We start from the raw sequence: 18,867 nt of genomic DNA, 5'->3' as shown, positions 1-18,867 counted from the left end.
TCAATCCATGGGTTTTAAACCTGCAGTTTCTCATACTTAAGAAGATTGCTCACCATTCCCAAACCCCATTGACTTCAAAGGGGTTCTGTGCAGGGGGAGCAGTCCAACCTCATGCAAGAAATGGAAAGATTGGAGCCTTGACGTGACCACTCCTGTGGATCTCACTTTGTGTTAAAGCTAGTTAACAAGTCTAACTCATGCTTTTAAATATTAACACGATTGCTCTTCTGGTGTGGAACTGAACATTATGGCATGAATAAATGATTAATTAAAAGTTTGCCGGTTCAATAAGATAGCAACAATTATATATACCTTTGTGACTCAGCACAATACTAGACCCTAAACTGGTAGAAACTGAGTTCAAGTATTTATTGCTCTTTATTGCCTCTCATGTCATTTAAAAAGAGCTACCAAGAGAAGAGCATTTACAGAGAGCTTAAAAGTTTGACTTGGATGAAATGAGAATTTCTTTATTTTAAAACACAGCAATAGTGACTTTGAGAAATTTAATTTTGGCAACTTCAAAATGATGACAGCAAACTCAACCACAAATATTTCATACTGTTCTGCAAATGCCACTATTTGCAACGGCACTTCGTGTGTTATACCTGATGACAATTTTAACCAAGTTTTGAATGTAGTTTTAAGTACTGTCCTAACAATCTTGTTGGCATTGGTGATGTTCTCCATGGGCTGCAATGTGAACATAAAAAAATTCTGGGGACACATAAAAAGGCCATGGGGCATATTTGTGGGCTTCCTCTGTCAGTTTGGAATTATGCCTTTGACAGGCTTTGTGCTGTCACTCGTTTTTAATGTGCTTCCTGCTCAAGCTGTTGCTGTGCTGATCATGGGATGCTGTCCAGGTGGAACATCTTCCAACATTCTAGCATATTGGCTAGATGGGGACATGGACCTAAGGTAAGAGCATCACTTCTCTAAAGGAATTACTTTCTTTTTTAAAATGATCCATAAATCTCTTTGGAGCAGAAAGGAAGGATGGGTCAGTGTTTAGTGCAGTAGCATAGGATTTGGGACACCCAGGTTAAGTTTTCTTTTCTGTCAGATTTTTTGTCTGACCTTGAGCAAATCATTTAGCCTCTCTGAATCTCAGTTCCTCATCTGTAAAAACTAGGATAATAGTACTTCCCTAACTGACAGGGGTGTTGTGAGGATAAATACCTTAACGATTGTGAAATACTTTGAGTTCTACTGATGAAAATTGCTGTATAAGAGTGAAGTATTATTATTTACTACTTTATGTATCTGTTCAGTTCCATGCACAATGGGTCTCTGACCTGGTTGAGGCTTCTAGGGACTACTGCAATATAGATTTCATAACAATTAACTTTATAAACAAAGGTCTATAATCAATTGTTGTTCTAATGTCTTGTTAAAGAAATCACCAGTGGAAAAATATTTATCCACCTATGTGTTCTTCACAATGTCTAGAATTGCAAAGCTTTTATCCAGGATCCAAATTCATTTGTAACAATTCTGTATGCATCTGGCACACATGCAAAGTTTTCAAAGAGTGTTTTGTAGGATATAAGCCATAGCCTACTTACTGGTTGCAATCAAAACGCTTCTTTGTGAGTGTGATGATCTCAGTGGCAGGTCACTTGGCAGCAACTTCAAGATGCTGTAAAGTCAGAAATTGTGATGTGTCAGGCAGCTGGCATGTTTGCGGACATCAAATATGTACTCAAGGTGAACGCTGCTCTTGATGCAAATCCCAAGACACTTATTTTTTCCATCATTTAGCTCTAACAGCCTCTAAAAAAGAGCAATATTTTTTAAAAAACCGATTACCTTGTTCTAAAATAAACAGAAAAGTTTCTCTACTTCCCACAGAGTAACATAAATTACAGCATGTGTCTACTTCATCATATGCCAGTCTGAACTAGCAATGGAAAAACTAATAGAAGTAAGAAAGATGGGGAGCTAAGATGCATAGATGAAGAATTTTAATATTTGTGGTTTTAATAAGGCAAAATGCCTTACTGCATTACCACACTGCAAACAGTGAATTTCTTTGTAACATACAGGTGTTAATGTAATATGTGGTTTTTAATACAGTATGTAATCAACTGTGCTAATCACCAGCTTTCTTGCCTTGGAGAGAAGACCTAGAAATATTATAAATTGCCAAGTACTTTATTTCAGTAAAGCACTGATTGGGCAAAACCACAAAGGGAAGGAAATTCAGCAAAAAAGGCTGAAATTCTGTTTTGGTCTCAACCCATTTTACCTGGGTGGAACAGTGTATGTAGGGCCAAATCTTGCCTTCACTGACATCAGTGTAAATTCAGAATAACTCCATTGAAGTCACGGACATTAATCTGGATTGACACTGATGTAAATAAGCATAGGATCTGGCCTTTAATTTGAGAGAGGAAACTTCTATGACCCTTGCAAAGGGAAAGATAAATGCCTACAAAGGGAGTATTCTTCAGGTAGAGACTTTAACCCTGAGACTTCAATGGGCTTTTGATCAGGCCCTTAGGGTATATCTGCACTGCAAAAAACAAACCACAATCGTGGCATTGAGTCCAAGTTTTTAGCCCTGGAGCCCAAGTCCCACGAGCCCGAGTCCGCTGACTCAGGCCAGCTGCGGGTCTTTCATTGCAGTGTAGACATACCCACAGCAACCATTACTCAGAGCCTTGAGGATGAGGGTTGTGTAAAGTAGGGAACAATGTAGGAATCCTCATGCTTGGTAGAAGAATGACCACATGAAGGAAAATATTGCAGCCAGCACTGCATTGTAAAAACCCTGCGTGTCATACCACACAAGTGGCGGGCCTTTAAATAGATGATATTTTATTTGTTTACACAACAGACCACCCCACGTGTGAAAGGGCAATTGCATTCTAAGTCTTACTTAAGGGTGTAAGCTGATCACCAGCTGGGGGCAGAAATAAATTTCTGTTCATGACATACTCAGAGTGAGTTTATACCTTCCTCAGAAGATCACCCTTATTATAGAATTATGATTATTTATTTGTATTACCATAATGCTTAGGAGCCCCAGTCATGGACCAGGGCCCCACTGTGCTAGTTGCTGTACAAACAGAACAAAAAGATGGTCCCAACTCCAAAGAGCTAACAATCAAAGTATAAGGCAAGAGACAACAGATGAATAGAGACAAGCGTGTACAAAGAAACAATGTTGGTCAGCACAATAGAAAGTAGTCAACATACCATTGAACACTCAGCGGCTTATCAAGGGTTTTTTAGGCATCATGAAAAAGAGAGTTTTAAGGGGGGCTTTGACAGGGGATAATGAGGTAGCTTTGTGGATGTTAACGGGGAGCACTTCCCAAGCATGATGGAAAAGGCATGACAGTGCTTGTTTGAAAATAGGCAATGGAGACTGGCATCATAGGCCAATCACAGGCCAGAGTGAATGCGAGATATGTAAAAGGGAGATAGGCTGCGAGGGTCTTGAAAGTGAAGACAAGCAGCTTATGTTTGATGTGGGTGGATACAAAGAGAGGTGTACCATGGTCAAAGCTACAGGCTAGGAAAATAAACTTTGTAGCAGCATTCCAAATGGTTATGAGCAGGGCAAGATTGCATTTGTCAAGACCAGAGAGAAGGATGTTGCAGTAATTGATACATGGAGAGGATGAACGTCTAGATGAGAGTTTTAGCAACCTGGATGGGTAAGAAAGGCAATATCTTAGAGATGCAATGAAGAAAGAATCTGCAAGATTTAGACATGAGAGGATCTTTAGAGAGTGCAAAGATGATGCAGAGGTTACAGGCCTGAGTGACAGACAGGATAGTGGCGTTGTCTGCAGTGATTGAGAAAGGAGGTGGTGGAAGGATTTGAAGGGGAAGATGAAGAGCTCTGTTTTAGCCATATTTATCTTGAGATGATGTCTAGAAATCCACAAGATATCGTAAAAGAGACATGCCACAATAATAGTTCAGACAGCACAAGATAGATCAGGGGTAGAGATGTAAGTTGTCAGCATAAAGATATTAGGTGAATTTGTGTTTGTGGATGAGATTACTCAGAGCCAAAGTGCAGAGGGAGAAGAGAAGACGACCAAGGACAGAGCCCTGTGGAGCCCCAACAGAAAGCTGGAGAGGGGATGAGGCGGATCCTCCAAAGGACATGCCAAAGGAACGATTAAAGAGAGAGGAGAACCAAGAGAAGACAGTCACAGAAGCCAAAGGAGGGCAAGTTTTCAAAAATATCATGGCTGACTGCGTCAAAAGCAGCTGACAAAGCAAGGAATGAGGCTGGAATACTTGTTCTGAGCCTTAGCTAGGAAAAGGATATTAGAGACTTTTGTGAGAATAGTTTCCGTTGAGTGCAAGGGAAGAAGCTGGGCTGGAGAGGGTTGAGGAAGGAAGTGGAGGAGAACAGCTCCAAACAATGATCACAAACAGTTTCAATGAGCTTAAAGAGGAAGACTGAGATGAGGTGATAGTTGGAGAGGCCTGGGTAGGATTTTTAAGATAGGAAAGATGAAAGCATGCTTGTATTGTGAGGAGAAAGAACCAGAGAAGAGAGGTTAGGGAGAAAGGCAAAGACGGGGGTGAAAATGGGCATGAGGGAGGTCAGGAGATGGGCCAGTGACCTTGCCCTCTCAATCTATATACAGAGAATCCCCTCTTGCTGCAGACATCCCTCCTCCTCTATTGGGGCAAGGGAGTTGAGGCAGAGAAGGGACAGACTTTGAGGAAGCGTGGGTTGGCCAACGGAGAAGTAAACCCATATCATCCCCTGTAACAAAGCCCAAGGCCCAACTCCATCTTTTACATGGAACCCTCCAACTGGAGCCTCTGGGCAGCCATAGCCAAAGGGCTAAAGTGAAGGGCCAGAGTCAATGTGAAAGCATAGGGCTTCCACATGTATGGTCCTGACTTCTCATGGATCCCCCATGTTTGGAGGAAAGCCCCCATGGCCTATTCTGTTGGCACAGTCAGGGACACATTCAGATTTCTGTCCTAGAGTTGTCTTCCATGGGATTACCATAGGAGAAGGAATTTAGGGCCAGGCCTTTATCTACATTGCCCATGTGCCTGAGATTCTCTTTGTTACCCACCTACCTTTTCCCTCTACATCTTCACCCCAGTGGTAGTCACATCTCTTTGACAAAGCCTATCAATCCTCCTCACACTGCAGTGTTGATTAACCAAATGACTGAATGTCTTAAACAGAAAGAACAACTTCTAAAGCCTTCACATTTAAAAACAGAAAGATCCAGGAACAAATAAGGAAGCAATAAGTCTCATGCAAAGCGTCACTATTCAACTGCACTGATTTTCACTGAACCCATCCTCCATCCTTTGGCCTCAATCGTGCAATGTGATGAACATGGAGAGACCCCTGACACTTGTGTGGAGCCCCAATAACTTCAGTGGGGCCCCTGAGGACACAGGGGTCCACCCTTACACATCAAGTTGCAGGAACAAGGCCTTTGTTTGCACATTGGCTATTTAGGGCCTGATCCGAAGTCAAAGAGAGCTTTAGATCAAGTTCCCAAATTAGAAGCTTTTGGGAACAAAGACTTTAGATTGACTTCTGTCTTGCAAAGAACCCAAGTACTATATACATAAATAAATAATATTCTGGAAATTCCTATGAGTACCCCATGGACAGTATATTTTTAAACTGGTCTAAGGACTTTTTTTACCAGAAGCAGTGTTGTCATAATCTACCAAGTAACAAGATGGTGTCGATTTTAATAATTAAAGACAGTACACAACTATTAGCTGAGGTGTGTCTCTTAGCTCACGCTGATTCTATGGGAGATCTTTCTGATTTCTTTTCATATTTCTAGTATTTAAAGAAAGGAAATTATAAAACAATACCTTACATTAATATTAACCAGAAAAAAACTGCTTATTTATAGTTGAGCCTACACTTCGGGCTGACATTTCCCCCCTTAATTTCTCTCTTTGCACCTAGGTAGCAAAGGGGTCAAGTTACAAGATCTGAAATATTATATGGTATTAGATAGGCAGTGTGATTCCATGGTGAAGGTACTGATGCTGATCTAACTGACTAACCTAATTGCCTTCACATGCCTGACTAACCTAAATCGCCTTCTATGACAAGATAACTGGCTCTGTGGATGAGGGGAAAGCAGTGGATATGTTATTCCTTGACTTTAGCAAAGCTTTTGATACAGTCTCCCACAGTATTCTTGCCAGCAAGTTAAAGAAGTATGGGCTGGATGAATGGACTATAAGGTGGATAGAAAGCTGGCTAGATCGTCGGGCTCAATGGGTAGTGATCAATGGCTCCATGTGTAGTTGGCAGCCGGTATCAAGCGGAGTGCCCCAAGGGTCGGTTCTGGGGCCAGTTTTGTTCAATATCTTCATTAATGATCTGGAGGATGGCGTGCACTGCACTCTCAGCAAGTTTGCAGATGACACTAAACTGGGAGGAGAGGTAGATACGCTGGAGGGTAGGGATAGCATACAGAGGGACCTAGATAAATTAGAGGATTGGGCCAAAAGAAATCTGATGAGGTTCAACAAGGACAAGTGCAGAGTCCTGCACTTAGGATGGAAGAATCCCATGCACTGCTACAGACTAGGGACAGAATGGCTAGGCAGCAGTTCTGCAGAAAAGGACCTAGGGGTTACAGTGGACGAGAAGCTGGATTTGAGTCAATAGTGTGCCCTTGTTGCCAAGAAGGCTAATGGCATTTTGGGTTGTATAAGTCAGGGCATTGCCAGCAGATCAAGGGACGTGATCATTCCCCTCTATTCGACATTGGGGAGCTTCATCTGAAGTGCTGTGTCCAGTTTTGGGCCCCACACTACAAGAAGGATGTGGAAAAATTAGAAAGAGTCCAGCAGAGGGCAACAAAAATGATTAGGGGGCTGGAGCACATGACTAATGAGGAGAGGATGAGGGAACTGGGATTGTTTAGTCTGCAGAAGAGAAGGAGGGGAGATTTGATAGCTGTTTTCAACTACCTGAAGGGGGGTTCCAAAGAGGATGGAGCTCGGCTGTTCTCAGTGGTGGCAGATGACAGAACAAGAAGTAATGGTCTCAAGTTGCAGTGGGGGAAGTTTAGGTTGGATATTAGGAAAAACTATTTCACTAGGAGGGTGGTGAAGAACTGGAATGGGCTACCTAGGGAGGTGGTGAAATCTCCTTCCTTAGAGTTTTTTAAGGTCAGGCTTGACAAAGCCCTGGCTGGGAGGATTTAGTTGGGAATTGGTCCTGCTTTGAGCAGGGGGTTGGACTAGATGACTTCCTGAGGTCCCTTCCAACCCTGATATTCTATGATTCTATGATCTCAGAGTCCTTGGTTCTATTCCCAGTTCCATAGCCGGCAGTTTGACCTTGGGGGAAAAAAAATCACATCACTTCTCTTATGCCCCCTTTCAGTAAAATTGGACTAATACTACTTACCTCCTTTATAAAGGAATTTGGGAGCTACTGATGAACAGCTGTATATTATTACTAATGGTAAATAAGCTGCAGTAGCATGGGAAAGGAGCCAAATCAAGGTTCCCCAGATAAAAATAATTAGACACAAGGTTTATTCTAGTTAGAAACTTACAAAGAGCCAATTCCAGCACAGTGCTCTAGCAATTAAGAGCCAGTTTCTGTAGTACTTTACACCATGAGTAGTCTTATTGATTTAGTGAGTCTAAGGTAGCAGAATCTGGACCAAAGATGGGAGTACATAAAGCTTACCGGGTCTCTCTGCTCCCATCACCTCCACATGCTTAATTCAGCGTGAATCCCCATCAGATAATCTCCCAGTCAGTTAACCATACCCTTTAGCTCGCCTAGGCTACATCTGCACTAGGGGTACGGGTCAAGTTCCTACCTCATTTACAAATACTTGCACTCGCTTGAGGAGAGCCAGCACAAATATAAATAGCAGTGTAGCTGCAACTTAGCCACACCACGTACGTACCCACAGGATTCAGGCAGGTTTGTACTCAGCACAGCTAAGTTGTGCCACCAGTGCCTGTACTACTGCAGCTACACTACGAATTATACTCATACTATCTCGATGAGAGCTAGCACAAGTGTGCATACACGAGCTGGGAATCACACCCCTAGTTTGTAGTGTAGATGTAGCCCTAGGCACAACAGAATAGTTTAAAGTGAAGATTCCATCTTAACTGGAAATAGTTCATATGTTTTTCAGGATAACCTGGCACTCTAACATTTCTTCAATTTAGTTTTTTTGTGAATTAATATGCAGGATAAATTGACTGCAGCCAGTAGAATTTCTTTCACCATTTTTCATAAATTATTAAATTGCAATAAGAAAGTGGGAGACTCTGTTGGAGAGCATGAAATGAACTATAACTTTTGCCAATTTCCTTGCAGTATCAGTATGACAACATGTTCAACGTTGCTTGCACTGGGGATGATGCCACTTTGTCTCTTTATCTATACCAAAATGTGGACAGACACTGAGTCCATCGTAATCCCCTATGACAGTATAGGTGAGTCAAATCAATGTTTTCTCTCTCTCTCTCATATCTTTCTCCTTTTGGAAGCAACTATCTTTGTACCAGCAGCCTACAGTATCCATTCTGACAGAAACTAGAGCACTCAGCACCTTACAGGATAGATCCCTACAGCCATTACTATCTGTACTATTTATAAAAATAGTACAGATATGTACCGTGGAGTAACAAATCTCTATATCCTTTGTGGAGATGTTGTAAGGATATAGAAAAAAAACAGATATAGAGATTTGCCCTATTTTTGGCTAAATATCTGTGCCATTTTCCTAATGGCTGTAGGGCATAGGCCTGCAAGGTGCTCAGTGCTGTGGCCCTGATCCAGCAATGCACTTAAGCACATGCTCAGATTTAAGTTAGGTTGCACATCTGAAACCTAAAGCAGTAGACAATGGGCACCACCGACGGGGTGGAACTTAATTTGATTCAACACATGAAACCTCACCTGGCCAGACAAAAAAAGAATGACAACTGAATACTTGAGGTCAATAGGACTACTCGTGTATTTAGGATTCAGCCCTTAATGCCCACTGGTTTGGGTTCCGGAATCTGTTCCCTACACACCAGTGTAGTCACCTTCATATACTTAAATTTCAGCTCCAAAAGAGAGTCATGTAAACCATTTGTGTTCTTAATATCAGCATTGGGACAAATGCCCACAACATAAGAAGCACTAATATGAGTGCTGCTATGGCACAGTAGAAACACCTGCAGGCAAAATGCACGTTTAATACTACAGGAAACACATGGTACACCACACTAAAATTGCTGTATGCTTTTTTACCCTGCTGAATATATATGTCACTACAAATACCTCACAAGGTTTCTGAAGATAGTACAATTCATACTCTTATACTTTACATTACTCTCTGTGTATGGATGTCTGTGAATATAACCAGACTTACCTACAGACACCTGCTATTTAAACATATTCTCACTGTTCAGTGTCTGTTTTCTTATCATGACTGTTCTCTGTTAAATGTCATTTGTTCTTATTTTCAGGTATTTCACTGGTAGCCCTTGTAATTCCTGTTTCAGTTGGAATATTTGTTAATCACAAATGGCCCCAGAAAGCTAAAATTATACTTAAGGTAAGATATGAAACTTTCATATACTGATCTGAACCATTGCTCATTGTGGCCAAGTTATGGCTTCAATGGGACTACTCAAACACTATGTTTCTACTCACAACAAATAAGAATATCAGTAACTAGCTTCATGATAGCAATGAAGTTCCCCATCTAGCAACATGTTGCTCTAATCCTATACAAATGTGTGCGCGTTGCATACACCATTATAAATCACCATTGTTCAGTGATTTCACATGTGATTTGGTATTAATTGAAATGGATTATGGATCCTATCCTACAAGGTTCTCATTGCTTCTGAGAGATGCTGAGTACCCTCAACTCCCACTGATCATCATTAATTAGCATACATATTTTCTCATTAAAATAATCCTTTTTGGTGAACAGTTATTCCCCTTAATATTTATCATCCTTTCAGTGATATTAGAGCTCAATGTAATGTTTCTCTTTATGTCAAATTCATTTTCTTAACATATTCATTTACTGTGCTGTATATCAAAATCTACTCATAGCTTATTTATAAACTTGGACATGATATATTTTTGGACCCAAAAGACTTGACAATTGCGTATTAAAACTGGTAGTTTTCTTTTTTTTTAAATACCTTGGCAGCAATAAATGGAAGTTTCAACTTTCAGACATGTTTACATCCTACACATAAACAGAAGGTGCACAATAAATAGTACACATGCACAGTTTGCTTTGTGTAGGCCAAGTATAGGTCAAGGGCAAGATGAAGGAGACAAAGCTGACAGGGTTTGGTTCAAATAGGGGGGAAAGGGGCACAACTAGAATTTACTAGAATGAAATCAAACCAGATTTGCACAGCTGGACACATTTTTCTTCCCTAGAATAATCTGGTTATTAGCTCATTCCAAACCAAAGCAAGAACATCCACATCAACTCACTATTCTTGTAGACCTGGGCCAAAGACCATTGAAATCAGTCTTTCCATTGAATTCAATCAGAGCTGGGTCAGCCCCATAGTCTCTATGGTTGAATAATTCACTCCACCTGAGTCCAGCTACATAACCCCAAGTGTTCTCTGACAGTGTATGCCATCGGGGCCGAATTTCTCCTCAGGAAGAGATTTAGCCTTTTCTCTGCCAAACACAGGATGGGATCTCCATACATCCCATCACAAGGACCTAAATTCAGTGTTCAGTACTACAAAAAATAAGTAAAGAAAAAAATGTTGTAAATATAAGTTGTCAAAGACAATCATTCCTTTGGAGACTATTGCAGTAAGAATTTAAAGTGATGTTAAAATTTTGACCCAAAGGATTTCCTGGTGTGCCACACATTGCTTTTATGTTAACTGCAGATCTTACAATTATATATCCTAATACCTTGTTTCAGCATATCTTGATGTAATAGGGTTCACAAACCCCATACTGAGCATAGCCAGAAAGGAGAACAGAGTATTCCCCACTTACAGGAAACCAGGCTAACCATACGTCGTACAGCTGACAGAACTACCAGTCATGGAGGCAAGCACCCACAGCTGGGAAAACAAATCCATCTATAAATGGAGCAGAACAGAGGGTGGGAGGAAGGCAGAAAGGCCTGGTATGGTAGAAGGGTATCAGCCCAACACCAGGATGCTTCTAAGGGCAAGTCTACACTACATCAGGATAGCTGTGCCGCTGTAGCACGTCTGTTAAAGATATGCTATGCGGATGGGGGAGTTCTCCAATCAGCATAATTACTCCACCTCTGCAGGAGATGGAAGCAATGTCAACGGTAGTGTCTCCCGCCAACATAGTGCGGTGTAAACAGCACCTAAGTAGATGTAATTTACGTCACTCGGGGGTTGGGGGGAGGTCTTTTTCACACCCCTGAGAGATGTGTTACATCAACTTAAGTGGTAATGTAGACCAGCAGTAAGAAACTGACAGGGAGACAAAGGAAGACTGCAAGCGCTAGAGTTTAGAGGCGGGAAGTGGTGGCCAGCACATCCCTCAGCCCGCATCGTTTCCCGCAGCCCCCATTGGCCTGGGACAGCAAACCGCGGCCAGTAGGAGCTGCGATTGGCTGAACCTATGGATGCAGTAGGTAAACAAACTGGCCCAGCCCGCCAGTGTGCTTACCCTGGTGGGCCACGTGCCAAAGGTTGCCGATCCCTGGTTTAGGGGCTGATTGACTCATTTTAAGTTAAGTTGATGGACTAGGCTAATTTGAAATGAATAGAGGCAGACCAGTTAGAAGAACGCTGGGACCTCCAGAGAGGCTGCCCCTAGAGCAATGGATACTTGGCCTTTTGAATATTGGCAGCTAGCTTTCACGCTATCTAATGCGGCTTTTGTGAACCATTAATGTAAACCCTTTCTTTTTATATGTAAAACTTATTTCAATGTGATTAAAAGAAAGATATGTTTGTGTGTGATTAAATCATGGCTGGTCTACTTGATTTAGCCAAGGTTTATTTTAACACACAACCCTTTTTAATCCCTTCAGGCAGGTTCCATTACTGGACTAGCTCTTATACTGATCATTGCTGTGGTTGGAGGAATATTGTACAAGGGATCCTGGACTATCAGCCCTCAACTATGGATCGTTGGAACCATATTTCCAGCTGCTGGCTATTCTCTAGGTTTTCTTCTGGCTCGCGTCGCTGGTCAGTCTTGGCACAGGTAGAGATTGCTTTGTTACATAGTGTGTGTAATCTTATTTCAGCCATAAAAGAAAATTGGGCCCATATGATGTTTTTATTTAGTGACTAACCACTAACTCACTCTTAAGAGCTAGTTATGTTACGGAGTCAGAGCCTACAACTTTGTGTATACATCAAAGTGAAACTTTTGTTCTGAACACTTTTCGTTATGGTTTCTGGCTATTCTCTAGTTCCACAAAGCCTTCCTGAAAGTGGTTGGGTATACAGTAGAGTTCCCTAGGAAACCCAGATGTCTGTGCGCCTGATGTTTTAGTGAAGGGTGTCTTCCCCCATTTGCAACCGCCTTTTTCCTTCACAATAAAGGTCTTATCATTGTGACTGACTTTCAGCTGGAAGAGCGGTGGGTCACCCAAATATTGACAAATCAGGAGCCATCATTGCATATCAACCACCTACACACCTGCATATACATATTTGTCCACATCTTCCCTAAACTAGAAATCAGAACTGGACACAATACTCTAGCTGAGGCCTCAACCGTGCACAGTAGAGTGGGACAATTACCTTGTATGAATGATTAGCCTTTTTCATATTGTTGACCCATATTCAATTTGAGATCTACTATCTACATCCTTTTCAGCAGTGCTACCACCTACCCACTTATTTCCCATTTTATAGTTGTGCTTTTGATTTTTCTTTCTTCCTAAGTGTAATGCTTTGCACTTGTCTTAGCTGAATTTCATCTTGTTGATGTCAGACCATTTCTCCAATTTGTCCAAGTAATTTTGAATTCTAATCCTGTCCTATTAAGTGCCAGCCTGGTGTCATCTGCAGATTTTATAAGCACACTCTCCACTTCATTATCCAAGTCATTAATGAAAATATTCACTACTGGACCCAGGACTGACCCCCATCGAATTCCTCAGTTTGATAGCAAATCATAGCTATCCTTTGAATCTGGTCAACCAACCAGTTTTTCCATTCACCTTGTCATAATTTCTTCCAAGCCACATTTCCATAGATTGCTTATGAGAAAGTCATGTGGGACTGCATCAAAAGCCTTACTAAACATCAAGCTATTACATCTACAGCTTCCCCCCGCTCCACTAAGTCAGTAACCTTGTCAAAGAGGAAAATTAGGTTTGTTTGACGTGATTTGTTCTTGACAAATCCATGCTGGCTATTCCTTATAACCCTCAAGTATCAGAGGGGTAGCCGTGTTAGTCTGAATCTGTAAAAAGCAACAGAAGGTCCTGTGGCACCTTTGAGACTAACAGAAGTACTGGGAGCATAAGCTTTCGTGGGTAAGAACCTCACTTCTTCAGATGCAAGTAATGGAAATCTCCAGAGGCAGGTATATATCAGTGTGAAGATAACGAGGTTAGTTCAATCAGGGAGGGTGAGGTGCTCTGCTAGCAGTTGAGGTGTGAACACCAAGGGAGGAGAAACTGCTTCTGTAGTTGGATAGCCATTCACAGTCTTTGTTTAATCCTGATCTGATGGTGTCAAATTTGCAAATGAATGCCATCATATGCCAGCAATGCCCTTCTGCTATGTACATTGGCCAAACTGGACAGTCACTACGCAAGAGGATAAATGGACACAAGTCAGATATCAGAAATGGCAATATACAAAAACCTGTAGGAGAACACTTCAACCTCCCTGGCCACACAATAGCAGATGTAAAGGTAGCCATCTTACAGCAAAAAAACTTCAGGACCAGACTCCAAAGAGAAACTGCTGAGCTCCAGTTCATTTGCAAATTTGACACCATCAGATCAGGATTAAACAAAGACTGTGAATGGCTATCCAACTACAGAAACAGTTTCTCCTCCCTTGGTGTTCACAAATGGGTCCTTTCCAATGCTCACATTTGATTGAGTTCTGTGACTGGATTATGTAAACTAGATGGTTCTTTTCTGCTCTGATATCTGTGATTGTATGTCTCTTACATTCATTTGTATTCTTTCAAAGTACATTAGCACAATAGGATACCATATGAATTTTTTCTTTTTATCATTCCCTTTAGATGCCGTACGGTAGCTCTGGAAACAGGTATGCAGAACACTCAACTGTGTACAACTATAGTGCAGCTCTCCTTCACCCCTGAACAGCTTACACAGATGTTTACTTTTCCACTCATCTACAGTATTTTCCAGATAGTGTTTGCTTTAATATTTGTAGGAGGTAAGTCACAGATATCTTCTACTATACTCATAGCTTTATTAATTATTATTATGTATTCCTGGGTGCCCAGAGATGAGACAATTTGGAATACAAAAATACAATATTAAATGATAATCCAAATAATGTGTCCCCATTGTGGACATAGGAGACATGGGCTTCAATTCTGCATTCTGGCTGGCTTTATTCCAGCATAAAGGGGCTTTAAACATCTAGAATTGGCCATCTGGGAATGTCCTCAATTCAGGAGCATCCGCTAGAAGGCATGCCAAGGGTATGACCAGGGTAGGAAGGAGGTGCACTAGCACAGAACAGATGTGACTGGACCTAGTGCACTCCAACTATTCTGAGCAGTTGCAACAGCCCATACAGGACCAGGACAGTATAAACTATACCTGCCCCTGCTGCTACTCTTTTCTACTTCCGGTATGAAAGATGTTTTACTGGATAGGGCACTGAACTGGGACTGGAGTGACCTGCATGCAGTTTCTGGCTTGGCCACAGACTTTGTGTGACTTTGGGCAAGTCATCTAGTCTACTCTGTGCCTCAGTTCCCCATCTGTGAAATGGGAATAATACTTCACAGGGATATTCTAAGGGTAATGTGAGATACCCTTCCCTTTATAGTTATGACACTGTGTAACAGCTGTCCTGTGTACAGTACTATAAAATCCCTCCTGGCCAGAGACTCCAAAATCCTTTTCCCTGTAAAGGGTTAAGAAGCTCAGGTAACTTGGCTGGCATCTGACCTAAAGGACCAATAAGGGGACAAGATACTTTCAAATCTTGGGGGGGGGGAGGCTTTTGTTTGTGTTCTTTGTTTGGGAGTGTGTTTGTTCTCGGGACTGAGAGGGACCAGACATCAATCCAGGTTCTCCACATCTTTCTAAACAAGTCTCTCCTATTTCAAACTTGTAAGTAACTAGCCAGGCAAGGCGTGTTAGTTTTCCTTTGTTTTCTCAACTTGTAAATGTACCTTTTACTAGAGTGTTTATCTTTGTTTGCTGTACTTTGAACCTGAGACTAGAGGGGAGTCCTCTGAGCTCTTTAAGTTTGATTACCCTGTAAGGTTAATTTCCATACTGATTTTACAGAGATGATTTTTACTTTTTTTCTTTAATTAAAAGCCTTCTTTTTAAGAACCTGATTGATTTTTCCTTGTTTTAAGATCCAAGGGGTTTGGATCTTGATTCACCAGGAGTTGGTGGGAGGAAGGAGGGGGGATGGTTAATTTCTCCTTGTTTTAGATCCCAGGGGGGTTGGAACTGTATTCACCAGGAGTTGGTGGGAGGAAGGAGGGGGAATGGTTAATTTCTCCTTGTTTTAAAATCCAAGGGGTTTGGATCTGTATTCACCAGGGAATTGGTGAAGGTTTCTCAGGGCTTCCCAGGGAGGGAAAAATTGGGAAATGGTGGCAGCGGAACCAGAGCTAAGCTGGTAGTTAAGCTTAGAAGTTTTCATGCAGGCCCCTACATTTGTACCCTAAAGTTCAAAGTGGGGATCCAGCCTTGACACACAGATACTGTGATAACGGCCATAGATAGATATGCTGAAAGTGTAGCTCAAGTAAGAGCCTCATCCCTCTTCCTACCTTTTTACACCACATAAATGGGCCAGAGCAGCATAAAGGGGGGGCTAAAAAGGGGAGACAGTGTGATCTCATGGATAGTGCACTAGCTTGGGAGTCAGGAGCCCTGGGTTCTAGTCCTCAATCTGCCAGTGGTCAGCTGCTCTTAAGTCACTTCACAGCTATCTGCCTGGATTTCCTCATCTGTAAAATGGGAATAATGATACTGCTCTCCTTTTAAAGCAGCTTGAAAGCTAAAGATGTTATAAACTAGCCAGACAGCGGTGGTGGTATTTTAAGTTCCAGTTCTTTCCAGGGGAAGATACCTCCAACCCAGACATTATGAAAGACAGCCATAAGGTTGCCTTCTCAATAACTCCTCCCCCAACCCCGGAATCCAAGAGGTACAAAAGTGTCACTTAACTATTCTTCCCCCACTCCCTCAGCTGCTGCACCAAGTACAGTCCAGTCAGAACTGAGAATTGGTACCATGGGAATTGCCTGAAGAAGCCAACATTCTAAATTAAATAATAAAATTTAAGCCTATAACCCACTGGATGATCAGAAGACAGTCAAATTCCCAATGCAGTGCAAATATTGATCTTTATTTCAAATATATATTTTTTCCAGGAGGAGTTACAGTTGACAGACTTCTGTTTAAAAAACTATGTTAAACATTAAACAGTAGCTGGATCTACCTTGTATTAATATTAGGAAGGTAAAAGCCCTACAGCACCATCTTACTACCGTAGCTTCTGTGGCTGCTTATAATTTCTGCCTTCATTGTAATATATATATATATATATTGATTCCTAGTCTACTACTTGCACAAAAGATTCTGTGGCACACCAAAGATGGACTTCACAGAACCAACAAGTGAAATTGAATCGATACCAGAAACATATGCCCAGATGAATGGAGGATTTACATCAAATGAAAAAAGTACAAGAAACACGAACGACACTATCGTCTCCTGACATTGTGTAAAAGAGTTTCGCAACGATTGACTGGTGAACAGTTTCTTTGTGGTTTTCTGTTTTTGTTTTTGAATGAAGCTTGCACCACCAGGATACAAATCTAGTTTGACACTAATTTGCTACAATATTTAGTGTTCCATAATTGTCCATTTGAGCAAGGAAGAACAAAGTAAACCTAGAGGAAAGCTGAGCAAAATTTCAGGCATAAGTGTCTTTCCCCCTCACCCCAATGTAAAAATGAAATAGTTAGACAATATTTCATTTTGGTCAGCATGAGCTGCCAAAAACATTGTATTGAAATAACTGAGTGCCATTATCAAGGTATGCAATCTGTTGTTTTTAATCTGACATATTTGCTGTTTATCACAATAGGCAGATCAGATCAGGACCCTCAAATTCCTTGTGTTCCTCCACGGACATAGGGATTAAAGTGAGTTTATTTCTCATGGTCTTGGGCGGGAGGGGGGGTGGAAAAGAGGTGGCAATGGAAACCACACAATTTCAAGCCATCTCTTACAAGAGGAATTGGTAACAAAAGGATTAAATTTATACTAAAGCTGTTATTTTAATAAGTAAAAAATGTCGGTTTGTGCCTATATTCAGTGCAGTAAAAATTTTCATATCTTCACTTTGGGTCAATTAGATATGAAGGTACCTGATATGCTGGTGAAATCAGGAACTTAAAGATTTATATTATCTAAACTATGGACAGTAATTGTGAATAAAAATGCACCTATTTATTCCAGAAGATTGGAGGCTACTGTTTGAAAATCTGCCCCTGAATGCCTGAGTGATCTGAGTTCAATTCCAAGCAAGCACAGTAACTCTGCAAACCCCAGACATATTCAATAGCTCAAATTCTGCAGTCCTTGCACAAGGAAAACTTACATTGAAGTCAATGAAAGGTTAGTTGAATAAGTACCTCAAGAATGAGCCAAATATCAACACGTGGAAACAATCATTCTTTTTCAGGGATTGGTTAACTCAAGCAAACATATCTAGATGTTGTAAGTTTCCCATCACACACATTAAAGCACTTTATATTTTCTATCCAAAATATGCATTTTGCAAACACACTTTAGGTAAGGAATTTAAGCTCCAGCCATATAGTTTTTCACCATATCAGAAACATGCTCAGTCTCAAACAGAACGAATTACTTTAATGTACTAGATGTGGGGGAAAAGGGTCTTAAAAATCAATCATATAGCAAAGTGCTGGGAAGCCTTACATTGTATTGATTTGGGAGTTGAGTGCTCCTAGCCTTCTAGGAAGTGCTCAGCATTGGCATGAGCTGGCCTATACCACCACCTTCCACTTTTATTTAAACAGGCTGGTGCTCCGAAGCCTAATATGGAGAGATCATAAATGTGAAAAGAAACTCACTAAGCATTTCACTCCAACAGCTGTGGTAAATGTCTTTGGACCGGATTCTGTTCCCCTTGGGTCAATGGGAGTTCTACTGTTAACCTCACATGGGTTACGGAGTGGTCTTCATGTTTGTCCCTGTTTAAACTGCGGAAGCAAGGCAGAATTCAGCTTTGCTCACATAATATTCCTTTATCCTTTGTTAAAGCTAGAACCACCGCTGAGCTTTTGAAATGAAAATTTTCTGTACATTCTTTTAATGTATTTTGAAAATATATTAAGTTTCATAATTTGTCTTGCTTGTATCATATTAAAGCATGTGTCACAGGGTACACTCACTGATGAGATAGCCTCCTCCTGGTTGCTCTGGGAATTAGCTCACTCCAGGTCCGACACTCACTTCTGTCATCTCACCCTCACCACAGCCCACTTGGACTTCACATATTTCCTCTTTGTGACTCAGTCCTCCCGCCAGGTCATTATGTAGTCCTCCCCTTCCAAGGTATCAAAGTCCCACTGGATCAGCTGTATTCATCCACTCCTTGACAGTCTTCCAATCCACAGGTAGGTGCTGTGCTACTTTCCCAGCAGCTGGTAGGGGAACC

At 41.3% G+C, this 18,867-nt stretch overlaps 1 protein-coding gene across 1 annotated transcript; it reads left to right on the top strand.

The window, feature by feature from the left end:
• The first annotated feature begins 360 nt into the window (after nt 1-360).
• Nucleotides 361-18,607, top strand: SLC10A2 (solute carrier family 10 member 2). The gene is made up of 6 exons (XM_054022633.1): nt 361-921; nt 8,327-8,445; nt 9,469-9,557; nt 12,012-12,187; nt 14,198-14,355; nt 16,736-18,607. The coding sequence occupies exons 1-6, from the start codon at nt 527-529 to the stop codon at nt 16,894-16,896; spliced, it is 1,098 nt and encodes a 365-aa protein (XP_053878608.1). The 5' UTR covers nt 361-526; the 3' UTR covers nt 16,897-18,607.
• Nucleotides 18,608-18,867: the final 260 nt, after the last annotated feature.

Source organism: Malaclemys terrapin, chromosome 1 (assembly GCF_027887155.1).
Source record: "Malaclemys terrapin pileata isolate rMalTer1 chromosome 1, rMalTer1.hap1, whole genome shotgun sequence".
NCBI lineage: Eukaryota > Metazoa > Chordata > Testudines > Emydidae > Malaclemys > Malaclemys terrapin.
The sequence above is the reverse complement of the archived record's forward strand: the minus strand, read 5'-3'. Positions and strand labels throughout refer to the sequence as shown.